Raw genomic sequence first — 26,578 nt, forward strand, 5'->3', positions numbered from 1 at the left:
ACGTGTGCACACACCCTAAATCCACATTTTGCTGAACTACAAAGTGCTTTCACTTATAGTACTAGTGTGATCCAGCAGCCAGTGGGTCTGGGGAACACTTTGAAAGATTGGTGCTGCTTTGTTTTTCCTTTATTACGTAGATTAGCTTTGTTCTGGAGTCACAGCTTTCCCTACTATTGCTGGAGGACTAACTTGCACTCTATTACTATTCTTCTTCTTATTATCGTCACACAATTATTTTCGCGAACAGTCAAGTAGCCAAAGCTCTGATACTGCATTCTCACAATCAACCAGCAGATGGCAGAATACGGTCAAATTTTATATCGTCTGACTCAAACGAAGCAAGAGTTCTGACGTAGCGGAAGTGACGTCAAGGGCCAAGGTTTCCCGGAAGTAGGAAGTGAAGCGTAGAAAACGTGACGGCGTTGTGGCTGTGAGTAGCCCCTTACCGGGCTGTGTTGTTGTCGTGCAGGTAGCGGTACCGGTATCGGTACCGGCTCCTGTGTGCGGTGTCACCTCCATGTCGCTGCTTCCCGCCATACACGCAGCGGTTTCTTTCCTTGCCCCTTTCTATTAGCCGCAGTTTCTTAGTCCTTTGTCCCCGTTACGTCTCGTGTCTCCTCTACACACACTTTATACTTTATGGGGGACAGTTATCTGGGTACCGCTGTAATGGGTATGAAGGGCATACCGCATGAAGGGCATTGCTTTCCAGCCTAAAGGGTTAAATGTCACAAATGTGAGCTGTTTTGTGGATTTTCTTTATTAATCACAACGTGACGTGCACGATTCCTTGCCCTAGCTATGCCCACCCAGACATGGGGTCTCTAGATGTGAGCCCTCTGGTGGGCATCCCACCTTGCTCCAGGCTGATCCTGATTACCCCCCATGCAAGCTATATACATGTACAACCTGGGCCCGTGTGCAGTGGCGTAACTACAAAGTGAGGGGCCCCGATGCGAACTTTCAAATGGGGCCCCCCCGCGCCAAAATATTTCCCACCGAAATTCACATTTTCCCTATTCATTTCGCACACTATAGTTGTGTTGCAATGTTGTGTAGTCTGACCTATTACTGCCCTGTACTCGCTGAGAAAAATGATTTTATAACTAACATGTCCCTATAGTAATATGTCCTCCCTCGCTCTAATTCCAGGCGCACTCCCGGCGTTTGAACTCTGTGTGCTGTTTCTTCCTGGTATGACGCTGCAGTGCGTCATTTCCAGACCTGTGCAGTGTGGGGGTGTATTGGGTGTACTGGTTGGCTCTGGAGCATACGCACTGCACATTCTGACACTGGCAAGTACACGCAATACTCCCCCACAGTGCACATGCTGGGCTCTGCCCACAGCCGTGTACAGCCCGTACACACACGGCTTCGCTCCGAGAACCCGTACACACACGGCTCCGCTCCGTACACCTTGTACACACACGGCTCCGCTCCGTACACCTTGTACACACGCGGCTCCGCTCCCTACACCTTGTACACACGCGGCTCCGATCCCTACACCTTGTACACATGCGGCTCCGCTCCCTACACCTTGTACACATGCGGCTGCGCTCTTTACACCTTGTACACACGCGGCTCTGCACCGTACACCTTGTACACACGCGGCTCCACCCCTTACACCTTGTACACACGCGGCTCCGCTCCATACACCTCTTACACACGCGGCTCCGCTCCATACACCCCATACATACACGAATCCGCTCACCTCTTTCACCCACGGCTCAGCTTTGTACACACCTGACTCCGCTCCGTACACCTTGCTCCACTACATACATACACGGCTCCGCTCTGAACACCTTGTACACACACGGCTCTGTTACATAAACATCCCCTCATTCAGCACCATGACAATCAAGCACAGCAGAGTCCTGCATAGTGCATACACTGAGGCCACTGATCATGTGACCCCTGACTCCTCCCCTCCTGTGACCTCATCACAGGTCCTGTGCGCATAGAACAGGTAGGTGTGTGTGTGTGTGTGTCAGGTGTAAGCAGCACATCACTCACCAGCTAATGCCTGCCATCTCTCCAGCTTCAGTCAGTGACACGCACAGCCCTTCTGCTAGGTCACATGTCCTTCACGGACACGCCCACTCGCCGCACACTGCTGAAAGTCTGGGGAAGCTGTGGGCGTGGCCAGCAGGATGCGTGCGTGACTTGTCTCCTTCCCCTGCTACTTGTTTGCTGGACTGGGCGGGCCCTGAAAACACTGTGGGCCCCGTCGCAGTCGCGACCCCTGCGACCGCAGTTGTTACGCCCCTGCCCGTGTGTTACTTGTATGGTGCAGGGTGAGAAGGGGTTAAAACTAACTTGCTGCCTGCAGCCACTCCTGGGAGGGTCCTGTGGACTGAGCTACAGAATAGTAACATTACCAAAGCTCCCCCTAGTGGTGGCTAAATGGTGAAGACCCCTTTCACTCTGACCAGAAGGAGCCCTGTTAGGGTGTCTGCATCTTTTTGGGGGTGTATCCCATCTAACAAGACAAATAAATAAATGAACATATGCGCAGCGGTGTTAACACCACTTGCTGTGCTTGTGATGTGTTTTTTTTTTTTTTTTTTTTTGTAGCTTTGTTTCACCGCTTCAGGCTTTCAAAGACGTGAAGCAGCTAAAAGAGACCTGTCCATTCGTAAGGCAGCTTCCATTTGGAAACTGCCGCTGTGTTGTGTCATTAACCTCTTAATGACCACCAGTACATCTGTTTACTGACCTGGGATATTGGATAATAGCCACGGCTGTCAGTTGTTCACTATAGTGGACACGTTGCTGCATCAGCTGCGATCGATTGGTGTTGGCACCAAGCATGGCCACTTCACCCTTTAGATGCTGCTGTCAATAGTGACCACGGCATCTATATGGTTAACAGCACGGGGAATTTCTCTTTAACCCCATCGGAACCCTGAGATTACGATTGTGCGGTCCTGATGGTTTCCCTTGCAATTCACAGCCAAATAACCTTAAGCTTTAGTCACACTAAACGACTTACCAACGATCACGACCAGCGATACAACCTGGCCGTGATCGTTGGTAAGTTGTTGTGTGGTCGCTGGAGAGCTGTCACACAGACAGCTCTCCAGCGACCAACGATGCCGAAGTCCCCCCGAGTAACCAGGGTAAACATCGGGTTACTAAGCGCAGGGCCGCGCTTAGTAACCCGATGTTTACCCTGGTTACCATTGTAAAAGTAAAAAAAAAAAAAACACTACATACTCACATTCTGATGTCTGTCACGTCCACAGGGTTAAAACTGCTTTCGGCAAGAGCGCTGCTAATGCACGCGCTGCTGCCGAGAGCTTTCCCTGCACTGTGTCAGCACCGGCAGTAACAGCGGTGACGTCACCGCTGTGCTCTGCTTTACGGCCGGCGCTGACACATTAGCAGCGCTCCTGCCCAAAGCAGTTTTAACCCTGTGGACGCCGGGGGACGTGACAGACATTAGAATGTGAGTATGTACTGTTTTTTTTTTTTTTTACTTTTACAATGGTAACCAGGGTAAATATCGGGTTACTAAGCGCGGCCCTGTGCTTAGTAACCCGATATTTACCCTGGTTACAAGTGAACACATCGTTGGATCGGCGTCACACACGCCGATCCAGCGATGACAGCGGGTGATCAGCGACCAAAAAATGGTCCTGATCATTTCCCACGACCAACGATCTCCCAGCAGGGGCCTGATCGTTGGTCGCTGTCACACATAACGAGATCGTTAGCGGGATCGTTGCTACGTCACCAAAAGCGTGACATTGCAACGATATCGTTAATGAAATCGTTGTGTGACTCCAGCTTTAGAGTCTGCCGGCTGCAGTGATCTGTTCAGAACTAAGCAACAGATAGGTAGTAAAAATACCATTTTTCTCTCCTGTTCTGCCACTTTGCACATGTTCCTGAAAAGAACCTGAAGGGTCAATAAACTACGTGACAACAGTTCTGACTATGTTGAAGGGCACTGTTTTTGTTATGGTATCACTTTTGTTTTGTTTTTTCTCACATGTGGGTCCGCCAAAGTCTCTTCAAATCTGAATAGGTCCCTATAAATAAGTTTTGTAAATTTCCTTGAAAAAATGAAAATAACTGCTACAATTTTAAAGGGAACCTGTCACCAGGTTTGGCCGATATGAGAGGCAGCCACCGCCTTTCAGGGCTTATCTACAGCATTCTATAATGCTATATATCTGCCCCCAACCCGACCTGGAAGAACTGAAAAATAACTTTTATTATACTCACCTGTGTGGGGGTCCGGTCCGAGGCGTTTTGCTCTTCTTGGTGCGGCGCCTCCCATCTTCTTCCGATGCCGTCCTCCAGCTTGCTTCTTATGGATGACGCATCCCTCCATCATCTACACAGTCTGCCCGGCATCGTGCTCTTGCCCAGCCATACTAATGTGCCCTGTTGAGGGCAGAACAAAGTATTGCAGTTCGCAGGCGCCAGGAAAGGTCTGAGAGGACCCTGCAGGACTTCGCTCTGTCCTCAACAAGGCAGATAAGTACAGCTGGGTAGGAGCGTGATGCCGGGGAGCCTGTGAATTAAGCAGGAGGGCGGCATCACAAGAAGATGGGAGGCGCTGGACCTTGGACACCCATCGGACCTGTACCCCCCAGGTGAGTATAATAAAACTTACTTTTCTTCTCTTCCAGGTTGGGTTGGGGCTTATATATAGCATTATATAATGCTGTAGATAAGCTCTGAAAGGCGGTGTCCGTAACTCGTATCTACCATACCTAGTGAAAGGTTCCCTTTAAAACTGCTAACATCCTAAAAAAAAATAGAACATTTTACAGATGTTGATGTAAGGTGGACATAAGGTGAATGTTATTACCTATTTTGTGTGGTATGGCTATCCGGCTTTAAAGGATAATCATTTAAAGTTTGAAAATTGCATTTTAAAAAAAAAAAATTTTTTTGTCAAACTTCTGAATTTTCTTCATAAAGTTCATTTTAAAGTTGATACTCTTTACTCCCCCCCCCCCCCCTGACAGGAGCTGTGGTATGATCAGACCATATCCCTGCAGATCTATTGATTAAAATGAACTCCTGGTACAAACTGTCATGGCTACCACATCGTGATGCCACGTATCCATGTAGTCCTTTATTTAGTATTCATAGTACACTTATGAATGGACACCCTGCAGTTTAAGTAGCAGAATACTATGAGCATCTTATGGATCCCCTGATGTGTTTCATGTGTGGAGCGATGCCACTGGGCAGTGCAGTTGCTGAGACTGGCATCTGACACCCAGTGAATGGGTTGTGGGTATAAGGGTCATATTTTATAGCGTGCACCAGAAAACGCCTCTTATTTTGTAGTGCTTCACAGTGTGCCGGTTGCTGGGCCCCCAGAATGTTTAGTTCTGAGGGACTAGGTGCTTATTACAGCGTAATCATGGGGTAAAGGTCTTAGGATCTGTAGCTTTGCAGCACGTAGCGTGTCACACATTGGAGATTGCCGATACAGTGCTCGTGTTGTGCTCTGTACTTCTATGCATACAGACTGTTGGATCGTCACATACAGTGGGGCAAAAAAGTATTTAGTCAGTCAGCAATAGTGCAAGTTCCACCACTTAAAAAGATGAGAGGCGTCTGTAATTTACATCATAGGTAGATCTCAACTATGGGAGACAAACTGAGAAAAAAAAATCCAGAAAATCACATTGTCTGTTTTTTTAACATTTTTTTTGCATATTATGGTGGAAAATAAGTATTTGGTCAGAAACAAACAATCAAGATTTCTGGCTCTCACAGACCTGCAACTTCTTCTTTAAGAGTCTCCTCTTTCCTCCACTCATTACCTGTAGTAATGGCACCTGTTTAAACTTATCAGTATAAAAAGACACCTGTGCACACCCTCAAACAGTCTGACTCCAAACTCCACTATGGTGAAGACCAAAGAGCTGTCAAAGGACACCAGAAACAAAATTGTAGCCCTGCACCAGGCTGGGAAGACTGAATCTGCAATAGCCAACCAGCTTGGAGTGAAGAAATCAACAGTGGGAGCAATAATTAGAAAATGGAAGACATACAAGACCACTGATAATCTCCCTCGATCTGGGGCTCCACGCAAAATCCCACCCCGTGGGGTCAGAATGATCACAAGAACGGTGAGCAAAAATCCCAGAACCACGCGGGGGGACCTAGTGAATGAACTGCAGAGAGCTGGGACCAATGTAACAAGGCCTACCATAAGTAAAACACTACGCCACCATGGACTCAGATCCTGCAGTGCCAGACGTGTCCCACTGCTTAAGCCAGTACATGTCCGGGCCCATCTGAAGTTTGCTAGAGAGCATTTGGATGATCCAGAGGAGTTTTGGGAGAATGTCCTATGGTCTGATGAAACCAAACTGGAACTGTTTGGTAGAAACACAACTTGTCGTGTTTGGAGGAAAAAGAATACTGAGTTGCATCCATCAAACACCATACCTACTGTAAAGCATGGTGGTGGAAACATCATGCTTTGGGGCTGTTTCTCTGCAAAGGGCCAGGACGACTGATCCGGGTACATGAAAGAATGAATGGGGCCATGTATCGTGAGATTTTGAGTGCAAACCTCCTTCCATCAGCAAGGGCATTGAAGATGAAATGTGGCTGGGTCTTTCAACATGTCAATGATCCAAAGCACGCCGCCAGGGCAACGAAGGAGTGGCTTCGTAAGAAGCATTTCAAGGTCCTGGAGTGGCCTAGCCAGTCTCCAGATCTCAACCCTATAGAAAACCTTTGGAGGGAGTTGAAAGTCCGTGTTGCCAAGCGAAAAGCCAAAAACATCACTGCTCTAGAGGAGATCTGCATGGAGGAATGGGCCAACATACCAACAACAGTGTGTGGCAACCTTGTGAAGACTTACAGAAAACGTTTGACCTCTGTCATTGCCAACAAAGGATATATTACAAAGTATTGAGATGAAATTTTGTTTCTGACCAAATACTTATTTTCCACCATAATATGCAAATAAAATGTTAAAAAAACAGACAATGTGATTTTCTGGATTTTTTTTTCTCAGTTTGTCTCCCATAGTTGAGGTCTACCTATGATGTAAATTACAGACTCCTCTCATCTTTTTAAGTGGTGGAACTTGCACTATTGCTGACTGACTAAATACTTTTTTGCCCCACTGTATCTCAGGATTGCTTACACATGTACATGTCCTTAAAATGTTGCAATTTGTTTTCTAGTGGTGAAGAAACCAGACTAGTGGAAAAATGGCTTCCTACACCTGCATTACATGCCGAGTAGCCTTTGCCGACCCTGATATTCAGAGAGCTCATTACAAGACTGACTGGCACAGATACAACCTGAAGAGGAAGGTGGCCGACATGCCCCCAGTAACAGCTGACAATTTCCAAGAACGTGTTCTATCCCAAAGAGCTCTTGTGGAGGAGCAGAGCAAGGAAACGGCCACCTACTGTACTGTGTGCAGCAAGAGGTTCTCAACATTCAATGCCTATGAAAATCACCTGAAATCCAGGAAGCACTTAGACCTAGAGAAGAAGGCAGCGGAGGCAATCACTAAGAAGGTGGAGATGATGAATGAGAAGAACCTGGAGAAGGGCATCAGAGCAGAGAATGTAGACAAAGATGCCATGAATGCAGTCATACAGCAGGCTGTCAAGTCACAGCCGTCCTCTCCCAAGAAAAAAGCCAGCATCAGTCAAGAAAGGGAAGTGGCTGTTCCTGGCAAGCAAGAACCACAGGCGAGGGTACGGCCTGACAGGCCACCTAGGTTACAATGGTATGAAGATCAAGCCAAGAAACTGGCCATCTTGGAGGATGGTGAAGACTCTATGAAGGAGGAAGAACAAGGTAATGCCCAGTAGAGGGGACTGGTTTGCCTTCACACAACTTCAAGTAACTCTTATAATTTGACCTTCCTATTAGGAAATGGTGGCTCTTCAGGCCGCCTTTGTATGAGTCAGAACAGTCATTTTCAGTGTCAGAACGTAAAAGCTCATCCTCTGATTGTTGCCAGTCCGCACTTGGATTAGTTCTACTCAGTAAGGCTAATCAGCATATGGCTACCTGAACGCCAACATGGAGTTCCCATTGAAAGGAATATGAGGTGGTTTGTAGCTTGTTTTCATGCAGAAAACCCAGAATAAAAACCCAAATCGGTGTAGAAAAATCTTTAATTCATTCCTGATGATTGCATCTCCTAAATAGCTTTGGTTGTGTAAGCAATTAGAAATGCATTGGTGGAAATGTTACTGTGAAAGTGGGAGTGGGAAAAAACTTCTATTAAAGTCTATACATTTTTTTTTTTTTGCAGATTGGGAAGATATGGGTTCAGATGAGGATGATGGAGACAGCGATGAGGAGATGGAGGATGATACTGGAGCTGATGAGGCCAGCTCTGCTCCTGTAGCTGAGAGCGCTGCGCCCCCTATTGGAGCTATTCCTACCACAAACTGCTTGTTCTGCTTACACCATTCCCACTCATTGGTGAAGAATGTCGCCCACATGACCAAAGTCCACAGCTTCTTTATTCCAGACATTGAATACCTCCAGGATCTTCAGGGTCTCATTCGCTACTTAGGTAGGTGGACCTGTCTGATTTAACAGCAATTTCCCATGTCTTCATGTTCAGCTTAAATGAGTGTAACTATAGCAATGGAATATTGGTTACCTGGCTCATATTGCAATATTAAAAATATTAATTTCACTACAGTTGTGTGCTATCCTACCTGTATATCTAAAGCCGTACATTTTCCGATATGTGGAGATAATTTTGATGACAGACATAGATTGTGTAGCTGTATGGGAACATATATTTGAACAGCCTTATATCTACCTGCTTTATTTTTGCTGCTTTAGGTGAGAAGGTCGGTATCGGGAAGATATGTCTGTGGTGTAATGAAAAGGGAAAATCTTTTTATACTACAGAATCTGTGCAAGCTCACATGAATGACAAGAGCCATTGCAAGCTCTTCACTGAAGGAGATGCCTCTCTGGAGTTTGCAGACTTTTATGATTTCAGGTATGAATAAACAATTGTTTCACTGTTACTTATTTAAAGGGATTTTCCACTTTAACAAAAGTGGTGGCAATGATAGTCGATATGGTAAGTGACTGCAGCGCCGCCCCCTGATGACATCTTGTTTCAGTGGAGGTGGTAGACGCTGTAGAAAAGTGACTCCTAGTGAATTCTCTTTTGAGAATACCCTCAAATAAAATTTTGCAGGAGGTTAAGTTAAAGAAATCAGATAAAGAGACTAACTGTATGGGGAGAACAGTAGGAAATTTTCCAGTAAAGCAAAATACAAAAGTGGTTAGGACTTAAAACTAGTTATTTATGCAGGGAATTTTGTGTATCAGACAACCCCTTTGTACTACATATGAGCAGCATCCTATACAGTTTTCAATAATCCCTTTTATGACCTCCAACGTACCCAGTACATCATGGTTGAGAACTGCTTTCTGACCTTGGACGTACTGAGTACGTCCTGGCGATTTTGCGCGCACTGGACTTGTACGCAGCCGATCGCCGCTTGGCGTTCAGCTAAAATCATAGCCGACACCCAAAAGTTTAACTCTCTAAATGCTGCTATCAATATTGAGCACAGCATTTAAAAGGCAGAAAGAGGGATGGGGGGCCCCATGACGTAATCGCAGAGCCCAGGTCTTCAGTGGACCCCCAGCTCTCATAGGAACCCATCGGAGACCAGCAATCGCGTCCAATGCGCTGCAATGGGTGTATGGAATGATGCGCCCCATGCTATCACATGTTAAATCCTCTGTCAGGTTAACAATTGCAGTCTTAGCTCTACTCTACCCGCAATTGTTAGAGGCAGATCCCGGCTTTAAAGGCCCCTTCACATTAAGCGACGCTGCAGCGATACCGACAACGATCCGGATTGCTGCAGCGTCGCTGTTTGGTCGCTGGAGAGCTGTCACACAGACCGCTCTCCAGCGACCAACGATGCCGGTAACCAGGGTAAACATCGGGTAACTAAGCGCAGGGCCGCGCTTAGTAACCCGATGTTTACCCTGGTTACCATCCTAAAAGTAAAAAAAAAAACAAACACTACATACTTACCTACAGCCGTCTGTCCTCCAGCGCTGTGCTCTGCACTCCTCCTGTACTGACTGTGAGCACAGCGGCCGGAAAGCAGAGCGGTGACGTCACCGCTCTGCTTTCCGGCTGACCGACGCTCACAGCCAGTACAGGAGGAGTGCAGAGCACAGCGCTGGAGGACAGACGGCTGTAGGTAAGTATGTAGTGTTTGTTTTTTTTTTTATTTTTAGGATGGTAACCAGGGTAAACATCGGGTTACTAAGCGCGGCCCTGCGCTTAGTTACCCGATGTTTACCCTGGTTACCAGTGAAGACATCGCTGGATCAGTGTCACACACGCCGATCCAGCGATGTCAGCAGGAGTCCAGCGACGAAATAAAGTTCTGGACTTTATTCAGCGACCAACGATCTCCCAGCAGGGGCCTGATCGTTGGTCGCTGTCACACATAACGATTTCATTAACGATATCGTTGCTACGTCACAAAAAGCAACGATATCGTTAACAATATCGTTATGTGTGAAGGTACCTTTACACACAGCCACGAGCTATCGAATATAGTGCGATCTCACCCCGTGAGCTTGCTCAATACACTGACTTCCGACTTGCACCGTACACGTACAGCATGTGTCGTGAAAGGGTTAACGTTATCATGCATTGGAGAAGCTTTGTAATGTATTCATTCTTATGAGAAAATCACTAATGATGGTAAAAGTTGACACATGGACTAAATATTAAATCTAATCTGATCCAGAGTAACAATTACACTTCGATCTCTTTTTGCACACAATAGAAATCCGAGACATCTGAATGAGGCCTGAGTGAAATAGGCTTATTACCAGCTGGACTGCAATGCCTTCTTTTCAATAGGAACACCTTGAGACTTGGGGCAACTGTTTGTGTTTTTGTGTCATAGGTCCAGTTATCCAGATCATAAAGAAGGTGAAGATGTAGAAATGGATGTCCGAGAAGTTACACATGAGAAAGCTTTAGAATATGATGAGGAAACCATGGAATTGGTGTTGCCATCAGGTGAGGGATTGGCTACTATTCTCACATTGTGTCAAATTGTGTACAGTTTACATTCCATTGAAATCAATCTGGCCAATGATGTGAATTGAACTGGGCAATTATTTCAAAAGAAACAAAAATTGACGAAACCCAACATGAATTTTTTTCCCAATCCCGTAATTGAAAATTGTATTCTCCTCCCCACTGCATTCTATCGAACTCACTTTCTGTCTTTAAACCAGTCGCTGAAGAAGTAGTAACCAGGCACATTGCATCTTCTCGCCTTACTACCTGTACCAGTGACCCTATTCCCACTCTGCCAGTCACTTTTCCCGGCAGCCACCACTCACTAAAATATTTAGTCTCTGATATCTTCTACTCCTCATTTAACCCCTTAAGCCCCAAGAGGGGTTTGCACGTTAATGACAGGGCCAATTTTTACAATTCTGACCACTGTCCCTGGAACACTTCAACGGATCCTGGTGATTCTGACATTGTTTTTTCGTGACATATTGTATGTCATGACAGTGGTAAAATTTATTTGCTATTACCTGCGTTTAATTGTGAAAAAAACGGAAATTTGGCGAAAATTTTGAAAATTTCGCAATTTTCTAACTTTAAATTTTTATGCAATTAAATCACAGAGATATGTCAAGCAAAATACTTAATAAGTAACATTTCCCACATGTCTACTTTACATCAGCACAATTTTGGAACCAAAATTTTTTTTTGTTAGGGAGTTGTAAGGGTTAAAAGTTGACCAGCAATTTCTCATTTTTACAGCACCATTTTTTTTTAGGGACCACATCTCATTTGAAGTCATTTTGAGGGGTCTATATGATAGAAAATACCCAAGTGTGACACCATTCTAAAAACTGCACCCCTCAAGGTGCTCAAAACCACATCAAGAAGTTTATTAACCCTTCAGGTGTTTCACAGGAATTTTTGGAATGTTTAAATAAAAATGAACATTTAACTTTTTTCACAAAAAATTTACTTCAGCTCCAATTTGTTTTATTTTACCAAGGGTAACAGGAGAAAATGGACACCAAAAGTTGTTGTACAATTTGTCCTGAGTACGCTGATACCCCATATGTGGGGGGAAAACCACTGTTTGGGCGCATGACGGAGCTCGGAATGGAAGGAGCGCCGTTTGACTTTTCAATACAAAATTGACAGGAATTGAGATGGGACGCCATGTTGCATTTGGAGAGCCACTGATGTGCCTAAACATTGAAACCCCCCACAAGTGACACCATTTTGGAAAGTAGACCCCCCTAAGGAACTTATCTAGAGGTGTGGTGAGCACTTTGACCCACCAAAGGCTTCACAGAAGTTTATAATGCAGAGCCGTAAAAAAAAAAAAAAATTTTCCCACAAAAATTATTTTTTAGCCCCCAGTTTTGTATTTTCCCGAGGGTAGCAGGAGAAATTGGACCCCAAAAGTTGTTGTCCAATTTATCCGGAGTACGCTGTACTATCCCTTTTCTTACCTTTTGACTAAGCAAAAACTCTTACTGTTTCTTTTATTTGTTCTCACCTGGACAACTGCAACTTTCTTATCGGCTTCCCTCTTAATAAACTCTCCCCTCTCCAGTCTATCCTGAATGCAGTAGCCAGGATCATATTTCTTTCCAACCTCTACACCGATGCGACTACCCTGTGCCTGTCATTGCACTGGCTGCCCATCCACTACAGAGTTCAAATTAAACTTATCACTCTCACCCACAAGGCGTTCCACGCTTCAGCACCACCCTGTATCTCCTCTCTTATTTAAGTCTACCACCAAGGACAATTCGATGAATTCCCAGTACCCACAGTTTTAAGCATGGCCTAAAACACATTTCTTTAGACTGGCCTATTGCCTCATCTCACTTATTTAACAGTTCCCGTTTTGCCCATCCAAAATTTTCTTCAAAAACATGAGCCTTGTAGTATGTGTTCATACACCATCCATGCACTTAATAGCCTCTGTGTCTGTATTTTTAAGGCCCCGTCACACTTAGCGACGCTAAAGCGATCCCGACAACGATACGACCTGTCAGGGATCGTTGCTGCGTCGCTATGTGGTCGCTGGTGAGATGTCAAACAGTGAGATCTTCCCAACGACGCAGCAGCGATGCGGCGACCTGTACAACGATGTCGTTGGTCGTTGTGACCCTGTCACATGGCAGCTATTATGACGATTCAGACCTCGATGAGGGACGTCGTGTGTGACGTTGTAGTCACACAGGCGTGCATTTGCGTTGCTTTTTCCGCGCCCATTCAGTTCCGATTGGTGGTCGCTACTGCGTTCTGATTGGTGGCGGCCTTGCCTTATGAGGCGACACAATAGCCCTTCGTTGGGAACGCATTTGAGACCCCAAACGATACCTACCGTGCACAAAAGGTGTCAGAAGAACCGTTGAAGAATAGATAAATCGAAGAGGAGTCGCAGGCCGGAGAACTCTACAACAATCTGAAAACCACCACGCGGTCAGGAACAAAGGATGGAAGCGCTACTATGTCGCCTTCTGTTGACCGCCAATCAGAACGCAGAAGCGACCACCAATCGGAACTGAATGGGCGCAGAAAAGGCAATGCAAATGCACGCCTATGTGTCGGTGTCTGAGTCGTCAACGAGGTCGTTGGTAAGTTGTCAAACACAGCGATGTGTGCTACCCAGCGGGACCTCAACGATCAAAAAAAGGTCCAGGCCATTCCGACACGACCAGCGATCTCACAGCAGGGGCCTGGTCGCTGCTACGTGTCACACATAGCGAGATCGCTACTGAGGTCGCTGTTGCGTCACAAAACTTGTGACTCAGCAGCGATCTCGCTAGCGACCTCGCTTAGTGTGAAGGTACCTTAATTAGCTTACAAAAAAATCGATATAACAAAAAGGGAAAAGAACAGCTTACAACAAGAAAACCCCCCCATAAAATTTGATGCTTTATTAGATAACAAAAAAATAGACAAAAACCCAAAAGTAGCCCTCAAACCAAGGACAGTACGTTACGGGAGAAAAATAGACTCTCCCCAGATAGCCAATTGGTAGACTGGTAAAGATATAACCCAACAGATATATACATAAGTACTTATAATGGTGGTACACACGTGTATAACCCTATGCTAGGTACCAAGAGTGCCAGGATATAAGTGAGATATCCCTACAATAGATGAAAAAACCCCTATGGATGTACACCTACCTAGATGCGGAGGTTGGCACCCTAAGAGATAAAACGAGAATGGCGCCCCCGCTCGTGCGATGGCTATCCCTAACCTCCTAACATCCCCCTAGTAGGAAGAAGAGGCCAGATGGCTGGTAAGATCACATGAAGTTATGTGTCATATAATCATGCAACAGGCCCTCCCCTCCAATGTGATGTAAGGAAAGGGATAGCACTTATAGATACATAGCTACACAGCTTACTTCAACACATGGGGTTAACTAAACACAATATACCCTGACACATAGCACTAAAGTACAAAACAATAAACAGTCCTACCACAAAGGCACATATAAAACCATGTAAAACAAAAATATATACATATATGTCATGCCAAATACCTAGGTAAATCACCATACAAAAACCACTACATATAGCAGCACACGTACATATGCAATGTGCAGAAACGATATTCATTTGCTATATTCAAATAACATAAGTAGTGGAAAAAGCCAATACTGTGGCTCCTAGGTAGCTGAAAGCCCATACAGCTATCATATCACCACGCAAAACCACTACAACAGCACATATAAAGAGGCAAAAACGATACTTATCTGCTATGCCCATATGGGACAAGTTGTGGAGACAAGTAGTGGAATAACCGAGACCGTGGCTCCTAAGCAGCTGAAGGCATGAAAACAACTCTCGACGCGTTTTTGTATGGTGACACCGGTCTAGCGATCTAGCGATGCGATCCAGCGATGCGTTCGCTTGTAACCAGGGTAAACATCGGGTAACTAAGCGCAGGACCGCGCTTAGTTACCCGATGTTTACCCTGGTTACAAGCGTTAAACTAAAAAAAACCAAACAGCACATACTTTCATTCTGGTGTCCGTCAGGTCCCTTGCCGTCTGCTTCCCGCACTGTGACTGCCGGCCGTAAAGTGAAAGCAGAGCACAGCGGCTGTGCTTTCACTTTCACTTTACGGCCGGCAGTCACAATGCGGGAAGCAGGGACGGCAAGGGACGTGACGGACACCAGATGTAAGTATGTGCTGTTTGTTTTTTTTTTTAGTTTAACGCTTGTAACCAGGGTAAACATCGGGTAACTAAGCGCGGTCCTGCGCTTAGTTACCCGATGTTTACCCTGGTTACCCAGGGACTTCGGCATCATTGGTCGCTGGAGAGCTGTCTGTGTGACAGCTCCCCAGCGACCACACTACAATTTACCTACGATCACGGCCAGGTCATATCGCTGGTCGTGATCGTAGGTAAATCGTATAGTGTGACGGTACCCTTAGACTAGCGACCTGACAGATGTCAAGAAGGCCATCATTGACACCCTCAAGCAAGAGGGTAAGACCCAGAAAGAAATTTCTCAACAAATAGGCTGTTCCCAGAGTGCTGTATCAAGGCACCTCAATGGTAAGTCTGTTGGAAGGAAACAATGTGGCAGAAAACGCTGTACAACGAGAAGAGGAGACCGGACCCTGAGGAAGATTGTGGAGAAGGACCGATTCCAGACCTTGGGGAACCTGAGGAAGCAGTGGACTGAGTCTGGTGTGGAAACATCCAGAGCCACCGTGCACAGGCGTGTGCAGGAAATGGGCTACAGGTGCCGCATTCCCCAGGTAAAGCCACTTTTGAACCATAAACAGCGGCAGAGGCGCCTGACCTGGGCTACAGAGAAGCAGCACTGGACTGTTGCTAAGTGGTCCCAAGTACTTTTTTCTGATGAAAGCAAATTTTGCATGTCATTCGGAAATCAAGGTGCCAGAGTCTGGAGGAAGACTGGGGAGAAGGAAATGCCAAAATGCCTGAAGTCCAGTGTCAAGTACCCACAGTCAGTGATGGTGTGGGGTGCCATGTCAGCTGCTGGTGTTGGTCCACTGTGTTTCATCAAGGGCAGGGTCAATGCAGCTAGCTATCAGGAGATTTTGGAGCACTTCATGCTTCCATCGGCTGAAATGCTTTATGGAGATGAAAAAACCACTGGTAAATGGTTTACTGACCATGGTATTACTGTGCTCAATTGGCCTGCCAACTCTCCTGACATGAACCCCATAGAGAATCTGTGGGATATTGTGAAGAGAAAGTTGAGAGACGCAAGACCCAACACTCTGGATGAGCTTAAGGCCGCTATTGAAGCATCCTGGGCCTCCATAACATCTCAGCAGTGTCACAGGCTGATTGCCTCCATGCCATGCCGCATTGAAGCAGTCATTTCTGCCAAAGGATTCCCGACCAAGTATTGAGTGCATAACTGAACATTATTATTTGATGTTTTTTTTGTTTGTTATTAAAAAACACTTTTATTTGATTGGATGGGTGAAATATGCTAATTTATTGAGACAGGTTTTTTGGGTTATCAGGAGTTGTATGCCAAAATCATCAGTATTAAAACAATAAAAGACCTGACAAATTTCAGTTGGTGGATAATGAATCTATAATATATGAAAGTTTAATTGTAATCATTACATTATGGTAAATAATGAAATTTAACACTATATGCTAATTTTTTGAGAAGGACCTGTATATCCAATAAGCGCGGTAGAGGCAATAGAACGCACGTGGAAAGCAGAAGGACCACTTTCAGGTGTCAACCAGAAGTCAGGAACGCATCCCTGGAGCACAACATCGTCATTTGTAGACACCGTTATCTGCATGAAATGCATCCTTAGAACGTTCTGACATCACTTCTAGGTGCTAAAATAATCGTAGATTGCGTCTGGGAAAAGTATTATCGTCATAAGTAGGCGCTCCATTTCTGCATCTCTTGCAGGAAAACGCAGTGGCAAAAACTTGTTTTTGTTGCATTTTTTACTAGCGATTTTAGTGCAGATTTTTTTCCCACTCATTAAGGCTAGTTTCACACTTGCGTAGGGCAGAGCTGCGGAGGGCTGCGTACTTCCTCCATTAAGCCCTGCCCACTGCGGCACCTCTTCCATTCTGCTCCACCTACGTCTGCATGCATCCTGCGTACCTATCTTCAACATTGAGTATGTAGGCCATGCAGATGCCTCCACATGCATCGTTTTGACGCTGCGCCAACCGCGACAAAGTGCAACATGTTGGGTTCGGCACAGCGTCAAAACAACGCATGCGGAGGCATCTGTGTACATACGCATGGTCTGCGAACCCAATGTTAAAGATAGGTATGCAGGACGCATGCTGATGTAGGCGGAGCTGAATGGAAGAGGTGCGGAAGTGGGCGGGGTTACCGGAGGAAGTACGTAGCCCTCCGCAGCTCTGCTCTATGCAAGTGTGAAACCAGTCTAATATGGGTGACATCTGCAGCAAAACGCTGAAAGAATTGATATGCTGTAGATTTAAATCTGCAAGTCACAAATAAGCAACGTTTACATAAAACTTCAGGATTCTCCTTCACTTTTGCTGGAATCCGGAAACACTTCTGGTTTTGTGATAAATCTATACTGAAAAAACGCATCAAAAACAGATTGTGTGCACACAGCCTAAATGTCCAGATAGAGAGATTGTGCAGCTGTGAGGCAGGCAACTGGCTGTCAGACATAGCCAGACTCAACATAAAGAAGGCAGACATTTATTATCATGTTTGCCTTGCTGATCACTGTGTAGACAATGCTGAACCAGCGCTTGTGCTTACAGATTAGGAAGCACTAACAGTGCTTTCTCTCCTTACCCAGTGGTCATGTGATCGCTGAGTATCGGAAGAGAGGGAGCAGGAGCTGCAGTACCCCAGGAGAGTCATCAGTCAGGAGGCTAAGATAATAGCACCAGATTCTGGGGAAATCTGCAGTGAAGACCTTATAGGGGAGAATTGTGAAAAATAAAAAAACACCATTCAGAATCGCAGTTGTCAGCCCTGCCATAAATATATATATTTATTAATGTATAAAAATATAATATATAAAAATGTAGGGGCAAGGTTCAGATGGAAGAAGCTTATGAGCCCCTGGGACATGTAGAGGGGTAAATTTACCGCAGGCTCTTATATTTTATTTCAAAAGTACAGATGTTTGTCCTTGCCTCTGGTGTGTGCTGCTGCGCCCCTGGTGTGTGAGCCGTGGCTTTACTCCACCAGGGACTACCACTATCTTACATGGGCAAGCTCCGCACACCAAGAGTGACTTTGTGAACAAGACCCGAGACTGGGTTGAAACGTTATGCCACATCTAAAATTGCACTTTATGCATGTTCTGAGCTTATGTCTGCCTGCAATTGACTTTTGAAATGAAGAGAAATTGCTTTCATATCAAGAGTGAATTTAGCTAACAATTTATAAAAATAGCTTTCACGGAAAGGGAAACGCAATTTAATTTTTTTTTGTGTATGTGTGTGGTCCTTTGTGTTTGTAAAAATAAATGAATAAATAAAATGTGAACAATATGCATGTATTGTCTATTTTTTATTCTAGTTTCCCTCGGTAACAGAAGAAAACAAATCTAAAAGGGATGTGAGACAGAGGCAAAATTATTTGAACTCTGAATAAAAAAAGTTACTTTTTTTTTTTTTTTAAACGCATGTACGGTAAAACCTGACAATGCCTGGCCCTGATTTGGTTAAGGACACAATCATTAAAATACAAGGGCTGTCCGCTGATGCCAGGTAATAGGACTGAGGCTTTAGATATTCTAGTGTTATTTGTACAGTGCCTATTATTGAGACAAGGAAGGGAACGGACAGGCTCGTTTTTAAAAGCTTGATCTATTGATTAAAAATTAAGGGGAGGAAATAATGCAGGGTTCGTTTTAGCAGAGCTGTAGCATTAGTTATTGATTTCAGGTTGAATAAACCCTGCATGTAGGGAAATACAAAGAAAACGCAGAGGAGCGACAATAAATCTCAGTACGTTAGATCCATAGCAAGCAGCTCTGTATTTTTAGGTTATTGTTTAAGCAACTTATAGGTCTGGGCGCAGCTACCTTGTGTAGAGTGGATTAAAGTAAACCGTCTGATGTTCCCTGTTACCAGCCAATTAGTGTGGAGAGAGGCTAATTGCAAGGCGATATTGTCCAGAAAATATCGACCCCCAATATCATAGCAGTATCAGTTGTGAATATTTTTCTGCCCAATGATGACAGAAGTATTCTAGGAGTGATACCTTTATTGGCTAACCAGAAAATATGTTTGCAAGCTTTCAGAGCACAGAGGCTCCTTCTTCAGGCAAGATTACAAATAGATTAATAAGAAACAAGCACATTTAAAGAATAGTACAGGAGGACATTTGTTAGGGGGTGGGAAGTGTGATGAGTCCATAAAGGTATCACTCCTAGAATACTTCTGTCATCATTGGGCAGAAAAATATTCACATCGATTTTTCTGGGTAACACGGTACCATAATACAATTGTTATTGTACATCAGTATCAGTTGTGAAATCCTCCATACATCTGTGTAGATGATGCAGTCAGCTCTTTGTATAAGCTGCTCTATTATAAGCCGCCTTTTTAGGTTTAGTTGCCCTTTAAATGTCTCGCTGCTCGGTATTATCCCAGCTGGAGATTAGAATTTGAAAGAATATTGATCTGCTAAAGGATACGAAAAGCCGAGTGTAAAAGTCCTGTGCAGTCAGCACGGCTCTCTAGGCTGAGTTATTACTAGCCCTCCTGTATCCAGTGTGACTGCTGTCTGAAGTGTCTTAATCTGTCCGGAACCTTTTAGTAAGCTGCCACTTTATTATTAAAGGTACCGTCACACTTAATGACGCTGCAGCGATACCGACAACGATCCGGATCGCTGCAGCGTCGCTGTTTGGTCGCTGGAGAGCTGTCACACAGACCGCTCTCCAGCGACCAATGATGCCGGTAACCAGGGTAAACATCGGGTAACTAAGCGCAGGGCCACGCTTAGTAACCCGATGTTTACCCTGGTTACCATCCTAAAAGTAAAAGAAACAAACGCTTCATACTTACCTACAGCCGTCTGTCCTCCAGCATGGTGCTCTGCACTCCTCCTGTACTGGCTGTGAGCACAGCGGCCGGAAAGCAGAGCGGTGACGTCACCGCTCTGCTTTCCGGCTGACCGACGCTCACAGCCAATACAGGAGGAGTGCAGAGCACAGCGCTGGAGGACAGACGGCTGTAGGTAAGTATGTAGTGTTTGTTTTTTTTACTTTTACGATGGTAACCAGGGTAAACATCGGGTTACTAAGCGCGGCCCTGCGCTTAGTTACCCGATGTTTACCCTGGTTACCAGTGAAGACATCGCTGAATCGGTGTCACACACGCCGATTCAGCGATGTCTGCGGGAGATCCAGCGACGAAATAAAGTTCTGGACTTTCTTCCCCGACCAGCGACAGCACAGCAGGGGCCTGATCGCTGCTGCATGTCACACTGGACGATATCGCTAGCGAGGACGCTGCAACGTCACGGATCGCTAGCGATATCGTCTAGTGTGACGGTACCTTAACACTGTGTACTGTCATTGTTGCTAGTTATAGTTAAAGTGCGGTTTTCCATCACATCACCCAGTCTGTATGTGCTGCAACCAATAATAAGAGAAAGATGGTGTTTTCCCACTTATGTCCTACATGTGACATTTAACAACACAAATAACAATACAGATAACAGCAAAGGTAACTTGCAATCTTCCTTTGTCTGGCTAATGACGTGCTGACCTCACGAGTAGTTCATGGCTGTCAAGAAGAAATGTGTGCTGTTCTGTATGGGCACTGTATCTGGTGGCTGTGATGTAACAGTATTTTATGGCCATTTTCCTTGTTTTTTGATCAGCAGAAAGATGTGGCAATAGGAAATTTTACTGTGCTTTAAAGGGAATTTGTCAGTAAGATCAAACCCCCCCATTCAAAAAAAACTTAGTAAGGAAAGTCTAGATCCCTTCCAAGTGCTGTTCGGTTTTCTCAGACTGTTAGATATGAGAAAGGGGAGAATCTTTGTTATATATATATATAACATGACTCTTTGTCATTGGGAGAGATAATATAATATATACTTTGTGAGCGAGCGCATGCAGCATTCACTGCTGAACGCTGAGACGCATGCAATTAAAGGTTACGTACTGACATCAGTGCCAGCATCAAGACGTACTTTGTGGGAGGAGTTAGTGTGCAATTTGGACGGCCCCCAAAGGATGGCTTAAATAATCCAATGGGCCTTTGGCAGACAGCAGGTTCTCTGCCCCTGGTGTAGTATGAGAAGCCTTTTTTATGTTTTTAGAACTTTTTGTTTGTTTCTTCCTTTAAAGCATATGTGCTTCTATTATAGGTGCCAGGATCGGTCATCGCTCTCTTATGAAATACTACAAACAGAAATTTGGTGTGGACAGAGCTGTGGTCGTATCCAAGAACCAAAGAGCTGTAGGCAGGGTATTACAGCAGTACAAAGCCCTGGGCTGGACTGGGGGCACTGGTAAGCTTCTACTAAACGTGTGGCTGATTTGTTTGATAGTGATGTCCAAAGGAGTAAATGTACCAAGTAGATACCAAGTTGGCTGAGCACATATATACACTGCTCAAAAAAATAAAGTTAACACTTAAACAACAGAATATAACTCAAAGTAAATCAAACTTCTGTGAAATCAAACTGTCCACTTTAGGAAGCAACACTATTTGACAATCAACTTCAAATGCTGTTGTGCAAATGGAATAGACCAGGGGTGTCAAACTGCATTCCTCGAGGGCTGCAAACAGGTCATGTTTTCGGGATTTCCTTGTACTGCACAGGTGATAATTTAATCACCTACACACATAATGATTGCAGCACCTTGTGCAATGCTAAGGAAATCTTGAAAACACGCATGGTTTGCGGCCCTCGAGGAATGCAGTTTGACACCCCTGGAATAGACAACAGATGGAAATTATTGGCAATTATCAAGACGCCCTCAATAAAGGAGTGGTTCTGCAGGTGGGAACCACAGGCCACATCTCAGTACCAATGTTTTTTGGCTGATGGTTTGGTCACTTTTGAATGTTGGTTGTGCTTTCACACTCGTGGTAGCATGAGACGGCTCTACAACCCACACAAGTGTCTCAGATAGTGCAGGTCATCCAGGATGGCACATCAATGCGAGCTGTGGCAAGAAGGTTTGCTGTGTCTGTCAGCATAGTGTCCAGAGGCTGGAGGTGCTACCAGGAGACAGGCAAGTACACCAGGAGTCGTGGAGGGGGCTGTAGGAGGGCAACAACCCAGCAGCAGGACCGCTACCTCAGCCTTTGTGCAAGGAGGAACAGGGAGGAGCACTGCCAGAGCCCTGCAAAATGACTTCCAGCAAGCCACAAATGTGCAAGGCAAAGTGTCTGCACAAACTGTTAGAAACCAACTCCATGAGGATGGTTTGAGTGCCGGACGTCTACAGATGGGGGTTGTGTTCACAGCCCAACACCATGCAGGATGATTGGCATTTGCCACAGAACACTAGGATTGGTCGCGCATACGCGGTAGGAAATGGTGGATCCGACGTACGAAAAAACGTTACATTGATCGTTTTTTCGTGCCGACGGTCCGCCAAAACACGACGCATCCAGTGCACGACGGATGACCGTCCGTCGCTAATACAAGTCTATGGGAAAATGCAGGATCCTGCAAATTTTTTTGCAGTGGCCCCCCAGTCCGACCTGCAAGTGAAGAAAAATAAGTTATATTATACTCACCGGGGGGGCGGTCCGGTCTGGTCAGATGAGTGTCGCAGGTCCGGGTCCAGTGCCTCCCATCTTCTTGCGACGCCGCCTTCCTGCTTCTTCATCTCTCCCCGGCATTGGCGCTCCTGGGCAGCTGTACGTCTCTGCCCTGTTGAGTAAATTCCTGCAATGCCCAGGCGCTGGATCTCTGACCTTTCCCGGTGCCTGCGCACTGCAGTACTTTACTTTGCCCACAACAGGGCAGAGAGTACACCTGCCCAGGAGCGCCAATGCCGGGGAGCGATGAAGAAGCAGGAGGGCGGCATCGCAAGAAGATGGGAGGCGCCGGACCCGAACCTGCAACACCCATCTAACCAGACCGCACCCGGGTGAGTATAATATAACTTATTTTTCTTCACTTGCAGGTCGCACCGGGGGCTTGTCTACAGCATTATAAAGTACATGCAGTTTTGCTATACAATTCATACTAACCACAACATGTACAGGCTGTTCAAATGCTCCTCACTAACATGTAATGACAAAATATGTACCCAGCAATTGTCACACACAGAGATGTGCCTCATTCAGATGCTTGATGCCATAGATCTAGTCTTCCTGGCATTTCTCGTTACACATAATGACTTGATTTGTTTGAAGCTTCCATATTGGAAACACATGGCTCAATATAGTGTTCAGTTTGAAGTCTTGAATGTTGACAATTTTGCATTGCATGGTAGTTTGTCTTCAGCATTTTCTTTGGTTTTTGTCCTAATCCTGCAAACTTGTCTTTCCGTTATAGGTGGCAGTCTTCAGCATGGACGGGACATGCAGTATGTGCAGAAGATGAAGTCAAAGTGGATGCTGAGAACAGGGATGAGCAATAATGCTACAAAGCAGATGCACTACAGGCCCCAAGTTCTATTTTGAATCTCTCCTATGTTTGGTTAACAGGATTGGATGACTGTGAAATAGTTCGGCTGTTGCCATGTTGTGGTATACAGTCCTAATCTAGTCTGCTTTGTCTTGTGAGCAATGTATCTGAAGTGGCCTATAGAGGACCCTGATGTGAGACCCTCTAGGAGTGTCTTAATAATATCCTCTCTTGTTATAACATACTTATTTTAACACAATCTTCAAGACAAGCAGAAAAGTGGCAAATTGTATCAGTATCTGCTTCACTGTTTACTGCATCAGTGAAAATAAAGAAATGACAATTGCATATGTATGAATGTAGGATTCTAGGGGGTTTTAATGCTGAACGAAAACATGAACAGTCTCCAGTGCGTGACTCTTTAGGTTTTGAATAAACTGTTATTGCCTCCCCAAAAAAACTTTTAAGGAATGTATATTATGCTGTTAATCCAAATAAAACTTGCAGTACATAATCCTGAGTGGTAGTATTGTTACTACATGCAGACATGAGCATGAAATCATCATTTAAGACTACAAGTGCAAGCCTTTATTGTACCTTCCAGATTTCTTGGCAAGTTCTCTACCAAAGTGAGATTAGAGACAACACCTAATCCTTTTGAAATAATATGTCTAATTATGAGAGCCGGAAAACCACCCCACAGAATAAAGTGCAAAAATGGTCTTTGAATGAGAAGATACTGCTCATCTTACATTATAGCTTTTTTTTTACAGTGGGACTTTGCAGGGACATCTTGCTTAGAGATTAGCATCACACAGGTGTCTTCTAACTGTCACAGTGCCCACAGGTAACTTGAGACTGTCTCTGATCATCCTGAAGCTGATCATTGGCTGAGCCTTTGCCATTCTGGCTATTCTTCCATCCATTGGTAGTCTTCCATTTTCTTACACGTCTCTCTGGTTTGGCTTTCCATTTTAAAGCATTGGAGATCATTTTAGCGGAACAGCCCATCATTGTCTGCACTTCTTTATAAGTTTTACACTCTCCAATCAACTTTTAATTCAAAGTATTCTGTTCTTCTGAATAATGTCTCGAACGACCTCTACTTCTCAGGCTTTCAAGGAGAAATGCATGTACAACATGTCCTAGCTTCTCCCTTAAAATAAGGGTCATTTGATTCACACCATCACAGAATGATTGACCTCACTAATTGATCTCCACACTGCTATTATTTTGAACACATCCCTTTCAATTAATTATTCTGATACACAGACTCAAAAACATGCAGTTCATGAATGCGGAGAATGGTGGTTTTATTAGAATCTACTGCACCAACTGGTAAATTGTTTGACATGTGGTAATATAATTTATACCAAAAACAGTAACTAATCTGGTTAGTCTTATTGGACTGCTATTATTTTTAACACTACTGTAACAAACAACTGAATATCTGCACAGCAATGTTGTTTTGTCATTGCTGTGCATTATGTTCCGCATATGCGGCGCTTTTTCATGTGTATTTCAGGCTGGATCCCCCTGAAAAAGATTCCATGTGCACAAGGTCTTACAAAAGTAACTTGGCAGCAAGAACGAATATCTGATGTGAAGTCTGCTCAAACTATACTTTCTCTAAAGTGAGGATTCAGGAGGAACACTGATAACATGCAAGTGCACTACTATAAGGTACATTCACACAACTGTATTTTTGGTCTGAGTGCTGTCCATGAAAAAAGTGACATCACACGGTCCAATGTTATTTAATTATGATATTCAGATAACTTATTTTTTTTTGGTCCGAATTTGCTTGTGATTAAAAAAAAATATCGCAGAATGCAGTAATCTTTTCCACATTTAGGATAAGATTCAACCATTCAAGTCTATAAGTGTACAAAAAATTGATCCCATACGGATTCAATGGTATACAGTGGGTACGGAAAGTATTCAGACCCCTTTATATTTTTCACTGCAGCCATTTGGTAAATTCAAAAAAGTTCATTTTTTTCACATTAAAATGTGCACTCTGCACCCCATCTTGACTGACAAAAACAGAAATGTAAAATTTTTTGCAAATTTAATAAAGAAAAACTGAAATATCACATCGTCATAAGTATTCAGACACGTATTTAAGTTACATGCTGTCTATTTCCTTGTGATCCTCCATGAGATGGTTCTGCTATTACATTGGAGTCCAGCTGTGTTTAATTAAACTGATACTACTTGATTTGGAAAGGCCCACACCTGTTTAAGACCTCACATTGCATGTCTGACCAAATGAGAATCATGAGGTCAAAGGAACTGGCTAAGGAACTCAGCGACAGAATTGTGGCAAGATACAGATCTGGTTAAAGTTACAAAAGAATTTCTGCAGTACTCAAGGTTCCTAAGAGCACAGTGGCCTCCATAATCCTTCAATGGAAGAAGTTTGGGACCATCAGAAGTCTTCCTAGACCAGGCGTCCAGCCAAACTGAGCAATCGTGGGAGAAGAGCCTTGGTGAGAGAAGTAAAGAAGAATCCCAAGATCACTGTGGCTGAGCTCCAGAGATGCAGTAGGGAGATGGGAGAAAGTCCCACAAAGTCAACTATCACTGCAGCCCTCCACCAGTCATGCCTTTATGGCAGCGTAGCCCGATAGAAGCCTCTCCTCAGTGCAAGACATATAATAGCCCTCGTAGAGTTTGCTTAAATTAACACATGAAGGACTCCCAGACTATGAGAAATAAGATTCTCTGGTCTGATAAGATGAAGATATACATTTTTGGTGATAATTCTAAGCGGTATGTGTGGAGAAAACCAGGCACTGCTCATCATCTGCCCAATACAATCCCAACAGTGAAACGTGGTGGCAGCATCATGCTTTGGGGGTGTATTTCAGCTGCAGGGACAGGACGACTGATTGTCATTGAAGGAATCATGAATGCGGCCAAGTACAGAGATGTCCTGGATGAAAACCTCTTTCAGAGTGCTCTAGACCTCAGACTTGGC

At 44.7% G+C, this 26,578-nt stretch overlaps 1 protein-coding gene across 1 annotated transcript; it reads left to right on the top strand.

Moving 5' to 3' along the window:
- Positions 1-363: 363 nt before the first annotated feature.
- On the top strand, positions 364-24,109 carry ZNF622 (zinc finger protein 622). The gene is made up of 7 exons (XM_069730594.1): positions 364-433; positions 7,176-7,803; positions 8,267-8,533; positions 8,812-8,974; positions 10,926-11,041; positions 21,373-21,516; positions 23,524-24,109. The coding sequence occupies exons 2-7, from the start codon at positions 7,203-7,205 to the stop codon at positions 23,649-23,651; spliced, it is 1,419 nt and encodes a 472-aa protein (XP_069586695.1). The 5' UTR covers positions 364-433; positions 7,176-7,202; the 3' UTR covers positions 23,652-24,109.
- The last annotated feature ends 2,469 nt before the right edge of the window (positions 24,110-26,578 follow it).

The sequence above is a fragment of the Ranitomeya imitator genome, chromosome 6, assembly GCF_032444005.1.
Source record: "Ranitomeya imitator isolate aRanImi1 chromosome 6, aRanImi1.pri, whole genome shotgun sequence".
Classification (NCBI taxonomy): domain Eukaryota; kingdom Metazoa; phylum Chordata; class Amphibia; order Anura; family Dendrobatidae; genus Ranitomeya; species Ranitomeya imitator.